Source organism: Venustampulla echinocandica, assembly GCF_003357145.1.
Source record: "Venustampulla echinocandica strain BP 5553 chromosome Unknown scaffold_1, whole genome shotgun sequence".
Classification (NCBI taxonomy): Eukaryota; Fungi; Ascomycota; class Leotiomycetes; order Helotiales; family Pleuroascaceae; genus Venustampulla; species Venustampulla echinocandica.
The window spans coordinates 4,799,452-4,819,846 of NW_022474206.1; the positions used below are offsets into that span (position 1 = coordinate 4,799,452).

The 20,395-nt window shown below is 47.1% G+C and overlaps 3 protein-coding genes across 3 annotated transcripts; 2 read left to right on the top strand and 1 right to left on the bottom strand.

The window, feature by feature from the left end:
• Window positions 1-870: 870 nt before the first annotated feature.
• On the bottom strand, window positions 871-10,123 carry BP5553_04095 (Protein kinase-like (PK-like); the record flags this gene model as incomplete). The annotated part of the gene is made up of 11 exons (XM_032012718.1): window positions 871-890; window positions 942-1,905; window positions 1,956-3,414; window positions 3,466-7,990; window positions 8,038-8,119; window positions 8,168-8,375; window positions 8,465-9,102; window positions 9,187-9,826; window positions 9,881-9,926; window positions 9,973-10,023; window positions 10,072-10,123. 11 exons carry the CDS (start codon window positions 10,121-10,123, stop codon window positions 871-873), a joined length of 8,685 nt encoding a protein of 2,894 aa, XP_031872411.1.
• A 472-nt stretch (window positions 10,124-10,595) lies between these two features.
• BP5553_04096 (Uncharacterized protein) lies at window positions 10,596-15,930 on the top strand (the record flags this gene model as incomplete). The annotated part of the gene is made up of 7 exons (XM_032012719.1): window positions 10,596-10,785; window positions 10,843-11,433; window positions 11,545-11,778; window positions 11,838-15,308; window positions 15,359-15,514; window positions 15,566-15,831; window positions 15,880-15,930. 7 exons carry the CDS (start codon window positions 10,596-10,598, stop codon window positions 15,928-15,930), a joined length of 4,959 nt encoding a protein of 1,652 aa, XP_031872412.1.
• Window positions 15,931-16,866: 936 nt separating this feature from the next.
• Window positions 16,867-19,618, top strand: BP5553_04097 (Cullin homology; the record flags this gene model as incomplete). The annotated part of the gene is made up of 3 exons (XM_032012720.1): window positions 16,867-17,541; window positions 17,596-19,507; window positions 19,560-19,618. 3 exons carry the CDS (start codon window positions 16,867-16,869, stop codon window positions 19,616-19,618), a joined length of 2,646 nt encoding a protein of 881 aa, XP_031872413.1.
• Window positions 19,619-20,395: the final 777 nt, after the last annotated feature.

Consider the following 20,395-nt stretch of genomic DNA (forward strand, 5'->3'; position numbering starts at 1 on the left):
TATTTCGTACTAAATATACGAAGCATGTAGAGATGATATAAGCCTCTACAACCGTGAAGATACCTAAGTGGTAATATAACTCTCTAATAATTGGACCTGGCGGGGCCGGATTGCTATCTACCCCGCACTTTTCCACCCACCTCCCTCCGTATTACCTCACTACTATACTACTATAGAAGTAGCTATATGTTGAGTTTCCTGCTAGCGGAAATCAAAATAGTTAGTGCTACTCACTATTATCATAGGTATTATATGTAAAGATGAATGGCTTTGTGGTGGCACCCCATTGTCAGCTACCTTTTAACATATTAGGAAATTGAAGAATAACCAAGACTCTAGGTAGGGTTCCTGATCCATCATATAATTTTAGTAACAAATGGTATATGCTTCATAGGTACATAAATAAAATAAATAAGTTTCTAGACCCTGTTATAATATGTGCCTGGTACATGGATAAGGCGATCTAGCAGAGCATATTATTTTCAGTCGAAACCCCCACATGGGCCCACCATAGGGTGTATTTCTATCTTTAGAAGGTAAAGCTTGCTGTTGGTGATTTGAACTAGAAATAGAATATGCCGCTTCTGCATGGTGTACTTTTATACGCTCATAATTGCACCATAATGTATTTCCATATATTTTTCAGTATTTTCTAAGTCCCCCAAAGCAACACCAAGTGCAACGAAATCCAATGGTATATCTGCCCCTTCTTTATGTAACCATAAAAATATAAAACCTGCATGCTTATTCTATTTGTGAACGCTGCAACGCTGCAACGCTGCAACGACGCGAATGGGGTATCATGTGGACACCAACTCTACGAACATACTAAACTTGAGAAATATCTTCGTTCGCAAATCATTTATTTATTTAGGCATAAGCCGCCCAGCCTGCAAAAATTAGCATTCGAGAACAGAAATATATGGCGAAATAAACCTTACCAGAATACAGCACAGCCAAGTTTTTCTCATCGCTCGCTTGATTAATTAGATCATTCACCGTAGCCTGAACGCTCAACGTCTTAGAGAGCTTCTTATTAACGACTGTGAGCGCACGATCAGCCTCGCCCGGCTCATTGACGGCCTCTTTCGTCGTCGCATTTGCATTCGCATTCTCGACATTCGCATTTAGAGCACTCTGTCCTTCCTGCAGTTTTGCCAAGCGAACAGGAGAGATTGACCAGCTGTAAAGGGGATCGTAGCGCAGCACATCAAGAATGGTCATGATGCTGTAAGCCTCCTTCCTCAAAGCCTCGAGCGTGAACTCACAGCATCGCCGGAAGACCCCCTCAGTTTTGGTAATCCCCATGCCGTCAATAATGTCCCGCGTCAGGCGAAAGGGGACAAGTTCTGGAACTGGGAGAACACGGCCCATTTCGAAAGCAACGCCAAGGTCGATGTGTACTACCTCACCACTATGGGCATCTAAGAGAATGTTGTGGCCATGTCTGTCTCCAAGGCCGAGCACATGACCGAGTATCGAGATGGCAGCCGTGCTTCTGGTGTAGGCCAATCTTTTCACAAACCATTCGTCTGGATCAGTAAATCTCTCCGTAAAGAAATATCTCATGACTGGGTGAAATCGCTCTGTCACCTGACGGAACTTCTTGACCCTCACATCAACTGATTGGGTCTGCACTTCGCCAATCTCTTTGCGGCATTGATTTCCTTTTAGGCCTTTCGGGTAGTATCTTTCATGGGCAGGCATAAGATACTCATGGAGTGGGATTGTGTTCGGCACAAATTCGATTACCCCGGCAATCGAAGTGAGGGGCAAGACTTTGTAGGTTCTGATCTTTAAATCCCGTTGACGAGTCGACCGGTTAGTTTTCAGCAATTCGCTCACTTGCTCAAATACTTGCTCCATTATGGCGTCTTGACGCAAGTCATCATTGCCTCCTTTCACCTAGTGACAGTAAGCAAAGTTGTTAAATTGGAAAATAGAATTAGCCTCACCAATTGCTTGAATTTGGCACCATTGTCAGCTATTGCGGTGATGATTTTGGGAGCACTAACGCCTGACGCAATAGACATTGTAGGCTCAAGCTTGATCATTGACGGTATTTTGGAGTAGTTAAGATCTGCGGCAAGAGGTATGTGCATTGTTGGGGAAGGTATCCGGTATTTCGCTAAATGAGCGTTGAGACGACTGGCCGCTTGGGAATCCTTCAACTGGACTCGCCTCCCAGATTTATACTTCTGGTCATCTTTCTCGCCTGCGAGAAGACCGTACAGCTTATTCGTAGCATTTAATGCTGTCCAGATGTAACTAACTCGCTCAGTTGTGGCTAGTTGACTGGCGACCTTCTTGGCAGCTTCTTTTCTTGACATCGCCGCTTCATCCTTGGAACTGGGCCGATTGCTGGCGCCAGAGTATATTTGATACATGCCATGGTAGGGGTGGTCCGTAGAAATGCGCAAGACTAATGAGAACAGTAATTTCTGGAATCTCACCGAGGAATCCTGTAGGCGAGATGTAAGTTGATTCATTAGAGGCGCAAACTTGCGACTTGGTACTTGACCTAGATGCTTCGAAACCGCATCATTCGCAAGTGGTTCCTCTGCATGCTCTAACCAGAGGGCCGAGAAACGCAGGGCAGTACTGTCATGCTCATCCGATGCAGCTAAAGCTAGCAGATAGTTCTCTAGACTTTGCCGTAGGAACTCTTCACTGCTAGTAATATGGCGCTGGAGTTCCTCTTCGTCGAGCCTGTACCATGTCTTGGCTTTACTGTGCTGATTCTTATACCGGTTCCGATCGGTACTCGAAGTTGCTGTTTTCAAAAGCTTCTCCCACTGTTCAACTTCATCTTTTTTTCCCTTGCTTAATTTCTTCAGCCGCTCAAAATCCTCAATACTATCGGGATCCTGGAGCTGTTGGTCGCAGAATACAGCGAATTGATGAAAGACTTGACTAGCATCGCTTCCAGTTACTCTGCCTTTCAATTCCTTAAGGGCGGGCTTGAGATACTTGTCAATGATCTTATCCGCTTTTTCAAGTCTAGCAACGGAAACTTGATGGCCGATCTTTGAAAGTAGATCGGAATGACCGACTGGAATAGCTTGTTTCTTGAGAAAAGATGCATTGTCGAGGGCATGCAAAATCCCAATGGATGATGTCACTTCTCCCTGATCCCACAACGCATTTGCCGCTTCTACATGAACTGCGGCCTCAACATTTAATGATAGTTCATGACAAGGTGTAATAAGGTCCATCATGGAAGTTGCCAGTGATAGTGATTCTTGTAGCGCGTTATGAGCTCGGTTGAGTGATGACGCCAAAAGCGAAGCCTGTACCTCAACTAGACGGGTGTCCACTGGGTCAATTTTCATAAGTGATTGCAAACGAGGTTGTTGGCTGAGAGTGCTTAACATTGTCGCACGACAGGATAATATTTGACTGATATCATCAAATCTAGCAATGTCAGCAGTCATGCGTAGTACGAAGAGAACTTTCATTACTCACCTGCCAATCTTCATCCAGCTAGAACGACTTTGAAACCTAGCAAGCATTTGTTCAATCTCTTGAGACCCTCTGGTAGCAAATACTTCATCCATCTCGACTAGCGCTGCTAAAGTTTGAAGTGCACCATGGAGATCATTAGCACCGAGATCTTCTCGAACCAAGCTATTCATGGTACAGTCAAATCCCTCATTAATTGCTTGGCATATTGTAGCATGGTCCACAGCTGTATTGATCGTCTGAAAGGCCTTGTATATCGTGACGGCGTTGTTACTAGAAACACTCGGTACGGGTATATCCCACTGCTCTAGCTTCCGGGCGGTACGAAACATAGACTCTAAGGATGTGGCGCTCATACCAACGGATTGCTGGGCTTGTAAAATAGAATGGGACAGGCCACTAAGACTGAGAACATCAAGCGTTTTCACTAGGGTTTGTGCGTCATGCTCCGATTGGGGATCTCGCCTTCTTATATGACTGTCGAACTGAGCTCCCCGAAAGGCAAGGCTTTTAGGGCCATCCTTTTCATATTCAAACCGTGCCAAGATTGTACCGAGGTTGGCCTTTTGTCGGACTCCGTAATACAAATCTGGATCATCGATATTTTGGAAGATAGCAAGTAAGACGTCCTGTGACACATCAGATTGATCGATAGCCTCCTTAAACGATGAACGACGAGATGATTTCGCTGGTGCTGAACAATGCTCTTCGACGAAAAGGAGTGCTGTTTTATACATCCCACAGTGAATAGCTGCTGTCGCGGCTTTCATATAATTGATACTAAGCCAATGCAATCGGTCAGCAGACGAATTTTCATCTGGAATTGGTTGGGTGCGAAGGTAGAGAATAGCATTGATTAACACTTTCAGGTTATTTTTATCACCTCCTTGACAATTTTGAAACCAAGTTTCCGAGGCTGTTGAGAGATCCTTCTTAGCAGTCCGCTGACTGCGAAAGTTTATTGACAAGACAAGGTGGAGAATAAATGGAAAGGCCTGTTCTGCAAATCCTGGTACTTCTTTCAATACTGGAACTACTGCACGTAGCAGAGTATCATTTTCCACAGATATGGCTAGAGCGATTGAGAGGTTTCGTAGCCAGTGTACCTGAAAAATGGCGTCGCTATCATATGGATCGCTGAGAGAGTCATTGTCTAGGTGGTTGTAGAGGCTTTCGGATGGCGGGACTTGATAGGGAGCCCAAATAGAGGCACAGTAGAGGCCGTTCGTAAGACACTTTTGGCCAGTTTCTACCAAGGAATCATCAGATGTTGTCATGACAAAACGCAAGGCAGCCTCAGCGAGGCCGACATTATATTTATCGTAGCCTTGGGTGAGCTCTTGTAAAATATTGAGAACGCAAGATCGAGAGTCTCCTGTTTCTCTGGCTGATGTTGATAGTTGCTTGATTCGGGCCAAGGTAGATTCGCGCAGGAGATCTTGGTCTATGTGTCCAGATGCTATAAAAGCTCGACCCACGACTCTTGCTGCCCAAGAAAGATATTCCTTACTGGCTCTATCCCCTCGGCAAGACTTCCAGACCACCACTGCATTTGCGGCTGCAGACTCGTCTTCACCTAGAATATCCGTACGGAACGAGGCTGGAGGTTGAAATTCTGAACACAACATATCTAGCGTAAGTTCCCGAGACGGTCGGCTCAAGAGGTTTTCATTCGTCCGGTCATCTTGTAAAAGCTGAATTAAGAGCTCACTCTCAGGCGTCCCTAAATCAGCATTCCCGGTCCACTCAGTGACATAGCCAGATTTCAGTAGAGCCCGAAAATACGCCTGTGAATGGTTGCTCAGTTCTGGTGTATTATAGTTTGCAAGATATGCCCCAAACCATTTGTGGAATGCCTGAACTCTGGAGACTGTACTCGTATGTTGGCTTTCTTGGGTGCTACTCGCCCGACCCGCCTTTAGAAATGCTCGCAATGACCCAAGAATCGCTAACGCGATACCCGCAACAAATGAGGGCGCTTGTGTAAGGTATTGGGAACCGGACATGAGGAGATACTGGGTAATGCCAATAGCATCATCCGCGCATTGCGGATCATTTATGAAGGGACGGAATATCTGCAGAAGCATTTCTAGAGGGTAACCAGTCGTCGCAGAACTGCCGGCTAGACAAATCAGAGTCCGGAGTTTTCGAAGGACCGAACAAGCATGCAGTGATCCTAGGGAAGGGTGGATGGTGATGGATAGTTTTCTGGCGATTGAGGTTACCAGAGCTGGGGTATAGATTTCGGCACTTTCAAACTCTGTCCGCGTACATAGGTGGGCGATCTGAGCGGCTAAATACCTGGCCCTGAATGTTGGCTGCTGCATTGGGGGTAGATTCGTACGAGAGGAGCTTAGAGACTTGATTTTTGTCATAATCTTTCCTGCGTAGACAAGTTCCTCCTTTTTCATAAGGTATTTGTCTAAGTTGTCTTGTGGATCGCTTATGTTGAATAAGATGGCAATGATATCCGCAAAATGGAGGTTGAGACATTGAAAGAACTGTTCCTGCCCAAGCCGCTTTTTAACACGAGCTTCCCCGGTGATATGTTTCTTTCCATCGCTAAGAGCAGGTACGCTAGTATCATGAGCAACGGTATATGCCATGACTTTGGCAAAGGAACTTTTTAGAAGAACATCCTCCTTTTTGCCGAGGATCCGGGCGACTTCCTCAACAGCGTTATCTTGGTCACGCATTATCATTAAACCTATTGCCTCATCTTGCACATCCAAGATAAGGTCTTTAAGGCTAGAGAAGCCAAATATCTGAAACGGAATGTTCTCAATGTCCCCGAGCTCGAGCCAGGTGTATAGAAGCTGAGGGGCAAACAATGCGAAGAGCTCTTTGGCGGTATCTAGTTTCAGCGCAATCGAAACGTCCGAGAGGCATTCTGTGGCATACTTTATACATTCTGGTAGTTTTCCAGGGACCTCGAAAATATGGTATATGCAACGCCGCAACAAGGTGGGCCACTCCGACGCTAACCTTGCTAGAGAAAATAATCGGAAGGATATGCCCTCTATCCACTCGGGATCCGAAGGTAGTTTATCGAGGATATCTAGGAATATGCTGTCGTGGTCATCAAGTAAAAATAGGTGGAATATACCGGGGAGCTGGTTTCCAATGCAAAATTTGACAGAAGCATTGCCTTTTTGTAGGAGGTTGAAAAGACTGGACCGGGCCGATGGTAGAGAAAGATCGATCCCGTACTCAGGCTCGATTCGGATGAGAAGTAGCAGCAGGGACACAACGCCCTTTTGTACTTCTGGGGAGACAATCATATTTTTCAAGGCTTTGTCAATGAACCATTGGTATATCCCCGAAGCATACTCTGCCAAGTCGTTAGGCGCATCGTTCGCTGCCCATATTTGGCCTAGACCGACGAGAAGATCAAGGGACAGCACTAATGTAACTTCGCAGCGATCAAACTCGTGGGCCTCAAGAATATCTATAACTCGATTCATGAGCCGAGTTGCATCTGCGATGTCGATAGCAAGGTCGGAATGAACGACTTCGCGGAGAAACGAGCGGCCCAATAATAGTTCCTCGTCTGATAGGGCAACTATTTGGTCAACGAAGATCGTCGGCAAAAACTGGGTGTATTCTGGTGTCACTTCGATGGCAGCGACCAGTAGTAAGCGTGCGTAAACCACAAAATTGAATGACGCTGGCGACGCATCAAGAGCAAGAACTTGTCTCGGCACCATCCACTTCTGCCTATCAGCTCTAGTATGGCTATGCTGAGTGGAAAAGTCATCGAAGTCATCATCGACATCCATCGCATCGTTGTCAGGGTTCGAGGGTAGCGGTGCGAAGAATGACCGTCGCTTATTGAAATCCTCTGCGATTTTAACAAAGAAGCTAAGTAGGTGGGGGCTGATCTTTGAAAATTGCGATAACTCCTTGGACCGGCATGAGGGTAAATAGGGCTGAATACATTGAATAAGGGTCTCAGCGAGACTTCGAGCCCCGTCAGGATCCCTAGCATCAGTGGCGTTAAGAAAAGCCATCAGTTCCCTTGAGAAGTGTTGCTGCCAATCGTCGAAGTCATGTAGCTGTGGCAGACCCTCCTGCGAGAAATGAGGCATCACAAGTAACATGGTGATACAGCTGTACACAGCACAGCGGAAAGTATCGGCAGAGACAGGCGTGAGATGGTCCACATTGTAGGTTTCCCAGCTTTGGTAAAGCTCGCGGCACTTTGGTTGGAGGATTTCCAAAATTAACCTTCGAATAGAATTGAAATGAGCAGTATCGAGAATAAATGTGGTGGTGCCAGACTTTGCATCCTTTGGGCATGAAGAGCAGGGGTCCCTGGGAGATATACATAGGTTTTCCAAGAGAAGTAAATATCTCACGACACCCTGAGAGTCTAAGTGGTGTTGCCAAGTTTGTGCAAGGCGACCCAGTGGTAAATTAGATCCTGAAGGCATAGTCCATCTGTGTAAACCAAGGCCCGTCCGGAATAAGTTTATAATTTGATACGGGTATATATGTAAGGCATAGTGCGCAGCAAACTCCCTGTCAACTTCAAATTGTGTCAGCCTGTTCTATATATTTTGGTCTTCGCCATACCTGGATTCCATCTAGAACACAACCATCGAATTGCATGCTGAGACGTCACAAGGCTCGCACTTGGTACCTCGGAAATCCTGGTCTGTAGCAAATGGTTCATGAGAAAAATTGCCGAGTCGCAAAGAATTACCGGACCGTTGATATCAGCTACATTGACCATAGCGCTCACATCTTCACCGACGTCTTGGTAATGTAAAAGCCCTTTGGCTAGAATTGCATGAAGTTGGAGGGCAGCAGCACGGCATGTTGTAGAAAAGGTTAGAGACCTGGAGCCGATTTGCCAAAGTGGTAACCAATGCCGAGAGCCGGTTTCGATTCCAGCTTTCTGGAATGTGCAGCTAAATATCAATATCAGCCCATAGCCATCGGGAATATAGATAGAGTCTCTTGCCTTGCGATAGCTACCAGCGCCCACACTGCAATACACCCTCGTTTATCAGACGCACAAATTTGTAGTTGACCGAGGATTTCTTCCAGACCTAACGCATGTAGCTCAAAATCGGCCAAGATGAATGGCAAACTTTGCAACCCTGCTAACCGCAACCTTTCGTCTTCTGATTTCAAAGGTTCGATAATCCTATCATGGGGTTGGGCAATTCGTTGGCGCTTACGGGGATGCCTATCGTGATCATGGCCAGCAACTTCAAATCTAGACTTTTCCCCATCACGGCCAAGGCTAATGAGCCGCTCCAGAATTCCAATAGCCTGAAGATTAGCCCAATTTCGCTCGCCACGAATGTGATGCGACTTGAGCCGAAAGGCATTAAGACTGAACGGGGCGGTGTCGCTTGCACTTGCACCGCAATCGATCATGTCGAGATCGTCCAACTGAAGTTGGTCCCGACCACTTCGCCTTGCATAATCTAACCTTAAGACATCTGATAGATCCTCTAGCATCGCTAATACACCATCTTCCCCATCTCTTATACTGCGCTCCAGATGAAGATGGATGATAAAAAGGAATACCAGCATCTCATCCCTCACAGAGTTCAGCATCTCATCCTTTGCCACGGTCTTGCCTTGCCAGAAGCGGCAGATAATCGGGATCACATCCTGGGCAACGGACTGCGAAAAAGATATATGGTCTGTGCAAGTGTATGACAGTACATGATTGATAACTGCAAAGACTACTTGATGCAACTGGCTCACGCTGGATCCTTGGGACTGTAAGAGCCGAACAGCAGCGTCTGTAATTGCTTGAAATCTTTCAGAAAGCGGTGCATTCGGGACAGCAACGAGTGAGTGGAGAGATTGCAGAATATCCTCTACATTTGGTCTAGATAGAGTTCTAGAATTATGAGGGTTGACATCAGTTGAAGCAGACCTTGCCAAAGGGCGGGATACATGGCTCGATCTAAGGCCAGAGGAGCTGCGTGGTAACCCAGAGACCTCTCCGTGAGTGCTATCGAGGTATCGATTGATACCCACCAGGCAGAAGTCGACCGCGTCGGTCCAGGTATCCTCTCTCAAACGCTCGACATTGGCCTGATGCTCTAGGACCGCACTTAGAGCTTTGAGGTAATTCTCAATGAGAGGCTGACAGTATTCGCCATTTGCGTTTGGTAGCGTTTGGATAATATGATCAATAACCGCCGCAACGGTCTTAACCTTCAGCTTCGGTGCAGCAGCCTTGATGCCGAGGCGGACCAAATCAGCACACGCTGTTAACCGTGATACAGCTGTAGATCTGATTGTTTTCTTGGCTGCAAGGAATATATGTTTTTCGGAAAGGGCAACCTTGAAAAGGACCTCGAATATCTTGTGCCATGATCTGTCGTCGAGAACGCCACTTAATCGAGAATAAGCTGATGGTCTTAAGGATGGAGCTGGCGGAACTACTCACAGGTTGGCTGCCTTCCGAGGATCAAGTATTATCTTCAAATCTTGAGCTATTTCAGCTATGGATAACTTTGGGTCTTACGACGAGCCACATACCCTTCAGTCCTTCGGTCCTCTCCCTCTTCTCTCCTCCACGCTCAAGGGTCTCTATTACTTGTTACTAATGCACTGGAGATTTAGATGCATCAAAAATACCTAGGACAGAATCGAGGCGGATCGCACCCCTATCACCGTTGCTCTCGCCCATGTTGAAGTTGTTGGACGCAGAATGCACATGGCGGATCGGGGGCGGGGGACGGATTCAGGAGCGGAGGATCCCGGCAGTTGACATTAGCAAATAAACAAGCTGGAGAATCAAGTATCCGAGCTTGCTAAAGTTTTGCAAGATAATCGCGGTGGTAATGTGCTGCGGTGACAATTGAGTGAGGATATATTCAGCCTTACGGCTGAGGTTGAGGTCCTGATTGTGAGGCTGAGAAAACACGTCCCGAAAACCAAAGGTGAACGCGAACGCGAGCTTCAACGTCAACAGGCCTCGGCGTCCAAGAACTTTTTTTCTGACCGAATCGATACTGAATCCCGACAACCCAACGAAAGTATCCAGCACCCAAGGTCTCCTATAGGCATCCATGTTCGTCCTTCGAGGGCTTCCATCATCCCATGCTGGATCCACCACCATTTGAAGGTCGTCCGCGCACTTCATCGCACCAAATACCACCATGCCGGAGTTGAATGATCTGGAGACCCTGCAGGCTCTCTATACAGATCTGAGGGCTCTATCTTCATCGAAGCTATCTCCACAGCTAATTGAAAAAGTGGGAGTTCAACTTGATGCCTCATTGCATGATTTTAGGAATTTGTTGGATAACAATCCTCGAAACGAACAGAGTCGCAAGAGTATAGCAACAGGTATTTGGCCCCCGTAGCCCGGAGCCGAAGCTGGAAAGCTAATATAAAGGCTCACAGGGAAGCTTGATGTCGACGGCGATGAATATACAATCAACGAAGCGTTCCAACAGGACGCTCTACAGCTTGCTGATGATTTGAACCTCGACGAACGAGATGCTGCCCGACTATTCCTCCAGTCTCAAGCCGAAGCAGATAGCACCGGCACGCCACCTCTTACCATGTCGGTCATTAGATTTCATCTGCGTCGGAGGCGACTGCTGGAGTGTTTACTTGTGATATTGCAACAGGCAGCCAATGCCGACCAGGATGATGTTCTCAGAGCTGGACTGCAGGAATTTGTGATCAAGATCGTTCAGCCACATGGGTCGACAGTTAGATATGCCAATCAGTGTCTCTCGAGCATGGCAGGTATCAAAGCATTGCTCCAGAGCCTCGCGGACAAGCTCAACAGTGCATCGGTTCTAGGGCAGGAGCAACAGCCAGATCTCTTGGAGAGAGTAGAGTTCCAGCGAGGAAGTCTTGCCATGCAGCATGAGCTTCTAGGGGTGATTTTATTTCTTCTGATAAAGCAGAACTACTCACCCTTGGAAGATTTCGAGCTGGTACTAGATACGCTGAAGAAGGCTGATAAATACGATAACCTATTACGTGAGCGCATTTCTTTGCTGTCCATATACTTTTAAAGCTTTCCGCCTCACAACCATTTATTCATTTAATTGGCCACCCATCGTTTGAGCCATAGCTGACAGGTAGCCTTAGTGCACTACATCCCAGCTCTTGGTGCCTACATGGCACGCTTCGGGGGCACTGAAGGGGGCGGGACTATGGCTGAGGCGAGAGCCATAAATGATAAGTTCTTTGGCCGCGCCGAACAAAATACATGGTCCTTGACGTATGTCCACGCTGCCTTTAGGGTATGGTGGCTTGCCGAGTATAGTGGCTGGTACGGGGAAAATGCTGACGGATCTATTCCTGATAATCAGTTAGCTGATGGTGAGTTTCTCATATCTAAATTTTAGCTACAATGAGAGCTATGCTGATATACCTTCTAGAGGCCAAACAACGATCAAAGCACTTCACGGAGGCCCTGAAGGACGGAGCCTTCGACTTTATATTGTGCCTTTCCGCCGATGCCAAGTCACTAGAGTGGTACGACCCTGCTCGACAGGGTTTACGACAATGGTTACAAAGAAAGACTCCTGTGATTTTGGCCGGCATCGTTCCGTTCTCCGATTCATTTCAAGATGCACTAATCCAGCAATTAGAGACTTTTGTGGAAGCTTTCATAACCAATCTCCCCGATGTCCTCAGAAAACTACGGCTTGATGAGGACGAACAGCGGCAGCTCAACAAGGAGCATGACCATGATCTTGATTTAGAAAGATTCCTGGTCATCATTTGCTTCGTATTTGAAGGGCGGCCAAAGGCGGCTTTCGAAGGCTTTTGGGAAGATCGAGAGGGTGCACTGATGGGATTTGTGCACTGGGCATCAAGGCGGGCATCCACACCACTTGTCACCGCATTCTGTGAAATGCTCCAGTCTCTTTCAGAAGATGAAGAATGTGCAACGGCCACCCACGAGTTTCTGTTAGATGAAGGGGCACAGTCGTCAGGGAAGATGAGGAGGACTCACTCCTTATCTTGGAATCAGATTTTCAAAGAGCTCACCTTTTTCTCCTCGAAGATTCGCGATCGTCCAGCTTTACCACAGACACAAACATTTCGCCCTGGAAAGCCCCAGAGTGACTTGATGGAGGTAGAGCCAGAATCATCCATGATGCTTGAATCGTACCTGCGCCTGATCACGCGCCTGAGTACGGAAAGCGGAGCAGTGCGACAGTACCTGGCCCAGCATCCTTCCTTTCGAATTACCGACCTCCTCTTCCAGCTAACCAGCAGCGCTATCGGTCCCCGCCTCAGAGCTTGCGCATTTACTACTTTGCGGTCTCTTCTCAGCCACAAGACAAAAGAGGCTAGCGACTATTTATGGACAGCGCTCGATATCTGGATTTCTGGGGGCTATGCTCCTGGATCTGCTATGCCAAAAACTGGATCTTCCACCTCAGTGGTCAGCCCTGTTTCGGGAGTGAGTACCATCCTTGGCGGACTTACTTCTGGATTCGAGGAACCGAATGCGTTTGTTAAGCTCCTCCAAGCTCTGGTTGCGCCTTATGAAGATGGATCCACGCTACGAGATTGTTTACCATTTCCGGAGAATCTGGGTGTTTCGAGCCGCATGCCTGGTATCGATCCCTACGTCGACTTCGTTCTGGGTCAGATTTTTAGTTCTCGAGCTTCCGATCTAAATGACCCCATCCAACAAAGAGTCTTGAGACTCAGTTGCCTCGATTTTATTGCAACTTGTATCGATACTTTTAACGAAGCCCTAATAATTTTCGCTAGTCAGTCCAACGTGGCTGTCGATATTGCAATAAGTGCATCAACCCTTGAAAGTTATGTGCTTTTACATCCATTTTCAAGAGTAATGGAATGGATGTTGAACGACAAAGTCATGACTGCACTATTTTCTACGATTCAACAGGATGATAGGCTGGTCTCTTATGCTGCCTCCGACTCACCGTTAATCTTGTCCCTTCTTAGAGGCATTCATGTTGTCAAATCGGTCTTGGAGCTTCAGGCCACATACCTGCATATCATAAGGCCTCTTATAAAATCACACCCGTCATTTGGCCGTACTCCTGTTCCTAACACCACATTTTCATCATTTGAGGATGGATTACTCAGCCATCTTTCAATACTTCCTATTTTGAGTCGGTACTGCAGTACTGGCCACCCAGAGCTTGTCATTGCATCCATTGGACTTCTTGAAAGACTTTCGACATCTCCAAAACTCACGGCTGTTTCTGGCAGCGTCCTAAGCCGAGGAGCGGGCAAGAATAAGGCACTAGCCGCTCTTGATGATGACGCCGAAGGAATAGCTAGGATCTTTCTGCGAGAGATGGAGGAAGAAATCGATGTCAACCAGGGTGCGGAATGTCCTGAATATATCATCAAGCTTCGAATCCTCGACTTTCTTATTTCATCTCTGCGGGCCTCTCCCGACCATCCTACTGTAGCCCATATGCTGCTAGGATTCAGATGTGGTGACCGTACTGTAGATGCTGATAGTGAAGGCTCTTTTAGCCGTGGAATCTCCCTGTTTCACACAATATTAGACTCGGTGCTGAACGCGCCGCTTATAGATGATACCGGCATGGCCTCTTGGCTTCTCTCCCTCAGTTACAAGGGCTTGCAAGTTCTACAAGAGTTGTGGTCATCACCCATATCGTCAAGTCTGGTGATGATGGAAATGCGGTCAAACGATGCTTTCTTTACGATGTTTGCTGGAGAAAACATGATTCAGCCCGACATACTTTGGGACGGACTGGAGGTCTCAAACCCACTGTTTATGTCAACTTCTTCGGCAGGTTGTCTTTCGGAATTTATGTGCCGGCGTGCAATTCTGCTACGATATTCAGCTGCCGAGCTCCGTAATGTTGTTACCACTCATTCGCCCTCCCTCAAACAGCGGATTTTTGAGACCCTGATGGGGTCAACGAGGGATGGCCAAGGCCAAACTTGTCGCCATGCAACCGTCTTTGACCTTTTCGATTTCATGGGACCTCAATTCCACCGCCCACTCAAACCGTCACATGCATCATGGTTCCAGGATGTTGATGTTCAGTCTTGTTTAAGCGACCAAGACAAACCCTCATTTACTTACGATATTGGAAAGTTAGAGGAACTCTTTTCTCTACGACGGTCCGAGCTCATCCAGGCAAATAAGCTGGATGCGCAGGGTGTGGCTGCTGTGAACCATCAAGCTCAAGAACTGCTAGATTTCTATACCAACGAAAACAATATCAAGATCCTTTTCGCAGCCCGATTAACAGTTCTCAGGTCATGGGTCCAGTTACTGTTATTGATGCTCGAATCTGGCAATTCTGGCAATACTTCCCAGACGTCTATTATGCTCCAAACTTTGCGGACAATAATGCCGATATTAGAAACCGATCTCGAAAACGTCCCGGAAGCCATGGAGCTAGCAAGGCTTGCGAAATCTGTTGTTTTCAACCTTGATTTCAAGAGCCAATCGTTCAAACAAGATAACATGGGGGATCTTGTGAGTGATAGATTGTTCCATCTGTTCCAAGTATCACTCAAGGCAATCAACTCCCTAGGCTCCAAGATACCCCTGAAACAGTTCTTCTATCTCATAAGCTATCGCTATTTAATGGGCATGTCCGATGTGGCTACCATTTCAGGGATCCATCGGAGGCACAGCATCCAGACCATTAAATCAGCTGGTGAACGGTTTATGGACGTGGTGTGTGATGACGCATATGCTAGTGAACCTATCTCAAGGATTGCAGCTTTGTTCATTCTAGGCGCCTTGGTCGAAATGGGCAAACGTGAGAACTCTAAATACATTATCGAATCTCTCATACGGCTTAACTTCATCACGATACTCGTCGGTTCTATAGAGAATATTCCCAATGATCTCCTAGAAACCTCCCCAGAAGGTATGATTCTTTACCCTCACATAGTAATATATTGCTAACAATTCCGATAGACGTGGATATGCAACTTGCTTATTGCAATGCTCGGCTCGCATTACTCCTCCATTTGTCACAGACCCGCTTCGGAGCTGCAGCTGTTCTGAACGCAGGATTGTTCCATGCAATTAGCCAGTCTGGCTTGTTCGCCACCGATCCCGATCTGGGTGTTAGTATGTATTTTCTCGGTACCTATAGTGTCCCAGCCTGCTGACTAGTTCTAGATATCGACGGCCCCGACGCTGTCAGCAAGCATTATGGTATCTTAGCAGCAATTATGAGGGTAATATGCGCAGCTCTGTTGAGTCGAGGCGCACAGAACCAACAATCTCTTGAACAGGGGCGCAGATTCTTAGCTGACAACCGGTTATCCATACTCGCTGTCCTCAAAAAAACTGCCGGGCTAGGTTCGGGTACTGGGGTATCGGAGCAGGCCGAAGAATTGGCGGACTCCTTCATGCTGCTTGTGACGTTTACTGGGTTCCTCGAGGTGAGCAATTCCATTCCATTTTCACAAATCTGTCTGACAACATGAAAGTTTGAGGAAAACGCCACTCCAAAGAGAGTGTCATTAACGGGGTTTACCTAAAGATTGACGTTAAGATAATGAATGCAATGTACCATAGGCAGCAGAAGACGATTGGGAGTTCAGATGTGTCTTCCTGACCTTGAGCGCGAACAAAAAAGAGGAGACAGCAGTTACAGGCTGTCAGACGTAGATAGCAATAATATCGGGAAATAGATGGCCCTAGCACCCATGCCAATAGTTTTTCTGCACATGGCTTTATCCTTCCACCTTATTACATCGCTCAGAAGGGCCTGTTTGTGGCCATCTCTGGAGGGCTGCCCTCGGCTGAGGAAGGAGGCAATGGATGGGGAGGGCAAGTGGATGAGATACGATACAGGAGAAAAAGCCGCAAAATGATAACCATTACACACCTTATATTAAACAGTCAACCTATGAATATATTGAATTTCAGAACAAGTTATGTAAGTTTAGCTTGATGCCCCGCCATCGCTCGATAAATACCTTACTACCGCACATTATTGTCCTCATCTACTATTATTTTCTTTAAGCTGTTGATGTTTCTTCTCTGTTTACAGATACTTCGGCTTCACTAGAGCAGAGCGAGAAAAATTACTTCGTAAGACCTTCCTTGTATATAGATAAGGTAGGCGGGCTTGGAGTTGGGGGTTTGGTAGGCGGGTGGCCCCTGGTCAAGCTCGGCGATACAGTAAAGCCCGAAAATCGTTATCGCCAACAACCACGACCACAATCGTTGAACTTGTTAACCTCATCAACGGCTGTGCGCCTCATGGATTCCCCGATTCCCTACACTACCTACTCATCGCAACGCCTATTAATATCTGGTTACGGCTACGCGTACCAGCTTTCTCTCCATGCTGAGTTGACTTGCGACGAATAGCCTCCTGATTCCTTCTACGACGACTTCCCCCCCCTCCGTGTCGATTTCAATTCCACAAGTGACACGGCTGATGTCCGTCGACGGACCAAGCAAGGTCGATGCAGCATTCGGGCACGTCGTCCGATGAGAACATAGCTATCCGGTCGAACCTCTCGAGAAAGCGAAAGAATCACGACCGCAAGCCACAGGACAAAGTGAGCTCAAAACCATCATCAACATCAACGGAGTCGCTATTCACCCCCAGTCCGACAATCAACGCCACAACCACAAGCCGACCGACCGACCGACGGTATCCCTCGCCGCCAGCTACAAAACGCTTGAAGACAATACACCCGTCCAACCTTGGCCAATCGGCAGACATGAGCAAGGTTATGAGCAGACCAGCCCAGCCCAAGGTCATTGACCTGACAGGTAGTCCCTCGAATTTCCAACCGCATGTCGGCGTCAAAAAATTGGTTATCAAGAACCTGCGACCGTCGTCGCGGAAGGATATCGATAGCTATTACGAGAGAACCTGGTCTGAGCTCGATGGTGCTATTACAGCGGTTTTCAACGGATCACAGCCCGCCCCACCGTTAGAAGTATTGTGTCGTGGTGTTGAAGCAACATGCCGTCGCGGCCAGGCAGAAAAACTCGCCAACTACCTGAGGGACCGCTGCAAAGCCTACATTGAGAAACAGCTATTACCGACAATCGAGAGCCAGGCACGACCGACCAATATAGACGCACTAAGGACTATATATCGATTCTGGACAGTGTGGAATGATCAATCGGTGAGAACGGCTGATCCGTATTTTAGTATCCTGTATTGACAAGGTTTCTGACAGACTCTCCTTCGCTCCATCTTCAGCTACCTTGACCGGTCTTATCTGTTGAGCAAGAAGGATGCCCTGCAATTAGAAGATCAAGGAATTCACCAGTTCCGACATGCGATCTTTACAAAAGCCAAAATAATAGTTGATGGGCATTCTTTGGGTGGAAGAGTAGTTTTAGGTGTCTGTGACCTCGTTGATTGTGACCGTATAGGCCAAGAGGATCTTTTCGATGCAAATCTTCTAAAAGATTCCGTTTTAATGTTACACGTTTTCGGTATCTTCGGAAAGTCGTTCGAGCCAAGATTTCTTGACTCTTCGAAGACATACTTCGAGAGTTTTGTTCAAGAGCACAGTAACTCGAGCATGAAGGATTATATATCGGCTTGTGACAGGTTGCTGGTCCGGGAGGCTCATCGTTGCGACAAATACAATTTCGACAGCACAACTAAACGCAGTCTGCTCAATTCAGCCCACCGCATCCTTATTGAGGAATGCTCTGATGTACTCCTCGATCCCACGGGCTTCGCTAAGCTCGTCGATACTGACGATATCGGCTCATTAAAATCACTTTACAGCCTGCTTAGTCTTTCAAACATACAACACAAGCTCAAGAAGCCTTTTGAAGCCCACATCAGGCATGTAGGCGCTTCCGTTGTTAGTGATAATGAAAAGGTTGACCAAATGGTGGTGCGCCTACTTGAATTCAAGAGAACACTAGATGTTATCATACGGGATGCATTCGCTAGAGACGAAACCTTTTCGTACGGCCTCCGAGAAGCATTTGGCCACTTTATTAATGATAAAACGAATACTTTAGCATGGGGCACCAATAACTCCAAAGTTGGAGAGATGATCGCAAAATATATAGACATGCTGCTCCGTGGAGGTTTGAAAGCAGTCCCACGCTCTCTGGCGTCAGATGCTAACGACCGTGATTATGCTGAGAAGCAGGGCCAGGCAAGCGCTGGGGATGAAGACGCCGAACTTGATCGGCAGTTGGAACAGGCTCTGGAACTGTTCCGCTTCATTGAAGGGAAGGATGTCTTTGAGGCTTTCTACAAGAAGGATCTTGCCAGGCGACTTCTGATGGCTCGGAGTGCAAGCCAAGATGCCGAAAGGAATATGCTCGCTAAGTTGAAGAGCGAATGCGGATTTAGCTTCACCCACAACCTGGAGCAGATGTTTAAAGACCAAGAGCTTGCCAGGGACGAAATGATTGCGTATAAGCAGTCAGTTAGCAACGCCGGCAAACCAACTCTAGATCTTCAAGTCAGCGTCCTCTCCGCAGCTGCATGGCCTACCTATCCGGATGTAAAGGTTAATCTTCCTTCAGAAGTTGCCAAGCATATCGAAAAGTACGATCTCCACTACCGCAATAAGCACACTGGCCGGCGCTTAACATGGAAGCATGCCCTCGCTCATAGTGTTGTTAAAGCGCGGTTTGGCACACAAACAAAAGAACTCTTGGTTTCTGCATTTCAAGCCATTGTACTCGTTCTTTTCAATGACATTGGACCGGGAGAACATCTTTCATACATTGATATCCAGTCTGCTACTGGGCTGATAGATGCTGAACTCCAACGTACGCTTCAGTCTCTAGCATGCGCCAAATTTCGCATTCTCACAAAACATCCTAAAGGGCGAGAGGTGGATCCAACCAATACATTTACCCTTAATACAAAATTCACAGATCCGAAGTACCGAATCAAGATCAACCAAATCCAGCTCAAGGAGACCAATGAGGAGAACAAAGAAACTCATGAAAAGATCCACCAAGACAGGCAATATGAGACTCAAGCTGCAATTGTGCGGATCATGAAGAGTAGGAGAACCATGACGCATCCGAATCTTGTTGCAGAGGTTATTGCCCAGACAAAGGCCAGAGGCGCGGTTGAGCCGAACGAGATCAAGAAGAATATCGAGAGTTGGTGTTCCAAGTTCAACAACTGGAGAATTTTTGCTAATGAAAACCGCAGAGCTAATTGAAAAGGATTACATCGAACGAGAAGACTCTAAGTATCTTTACATAGCGTAGACGAGATGTAATTACCTTTGTGTCAGATTTAAATCTGGTTCGTGCATAGAATGAGACGCGACTGTGAACGAAAAATGGCATTCATGGGCAAAAGACTTGTGAATAAATACCTTTGATACCTCAGCATCCGCCTATTTCATATCAAGGGCATTGCTTTCATTTACTATTGTTGTCGATAATAGAGTTACCGTTTGTCGTTGGAGATGGCCAGACACATATGTAGCAGTATATAGGTAGCCAACTTTGCTAACCCACCCGAGCATGGGATAGTTTTATAGAGGGCGGCACTAGAATCGAGTCAATTCAGCACTAAAAATAGCTCGAGCTGCTGTTGCTGATGTGGCCGACGTGGCTCGTGGGTATAGAGTATATCCACCCCAAGCCACCACATCGAGAGCCGTGTATATCGCGATTTCCCCTGCTATTGCAGTGTGCTCTTTGTTGTTGGTTGACTTCGTGGCCGAGCTGGGGGTGGTCCAAGTGGCAAGTGGCCCTTTAACTGCAGCTGTTCCTTTGTCCCTGCTTGGGCTAATGTCCGCCTCATTCAAGCGGTGGTGGCTCCTCGCTCTCGATCTGGGTCTCGCAAACTTGATCCTGATTCTTAGACCGAAGCTGGTGGGCGGTGTCTATTCCAATACCCCAACATCCCTAGCCAAATTCAAGGCAGTCCTACGCCTCCTGGTCTTGCTCTTGCTCTTGCTCTTGCTCTTGCTCTTGCTCTTGCTCTTGCTCTTGCTCTTGCTCTTGCTCTTGCTCTTGCTCTTGCTCTTGCTCTTG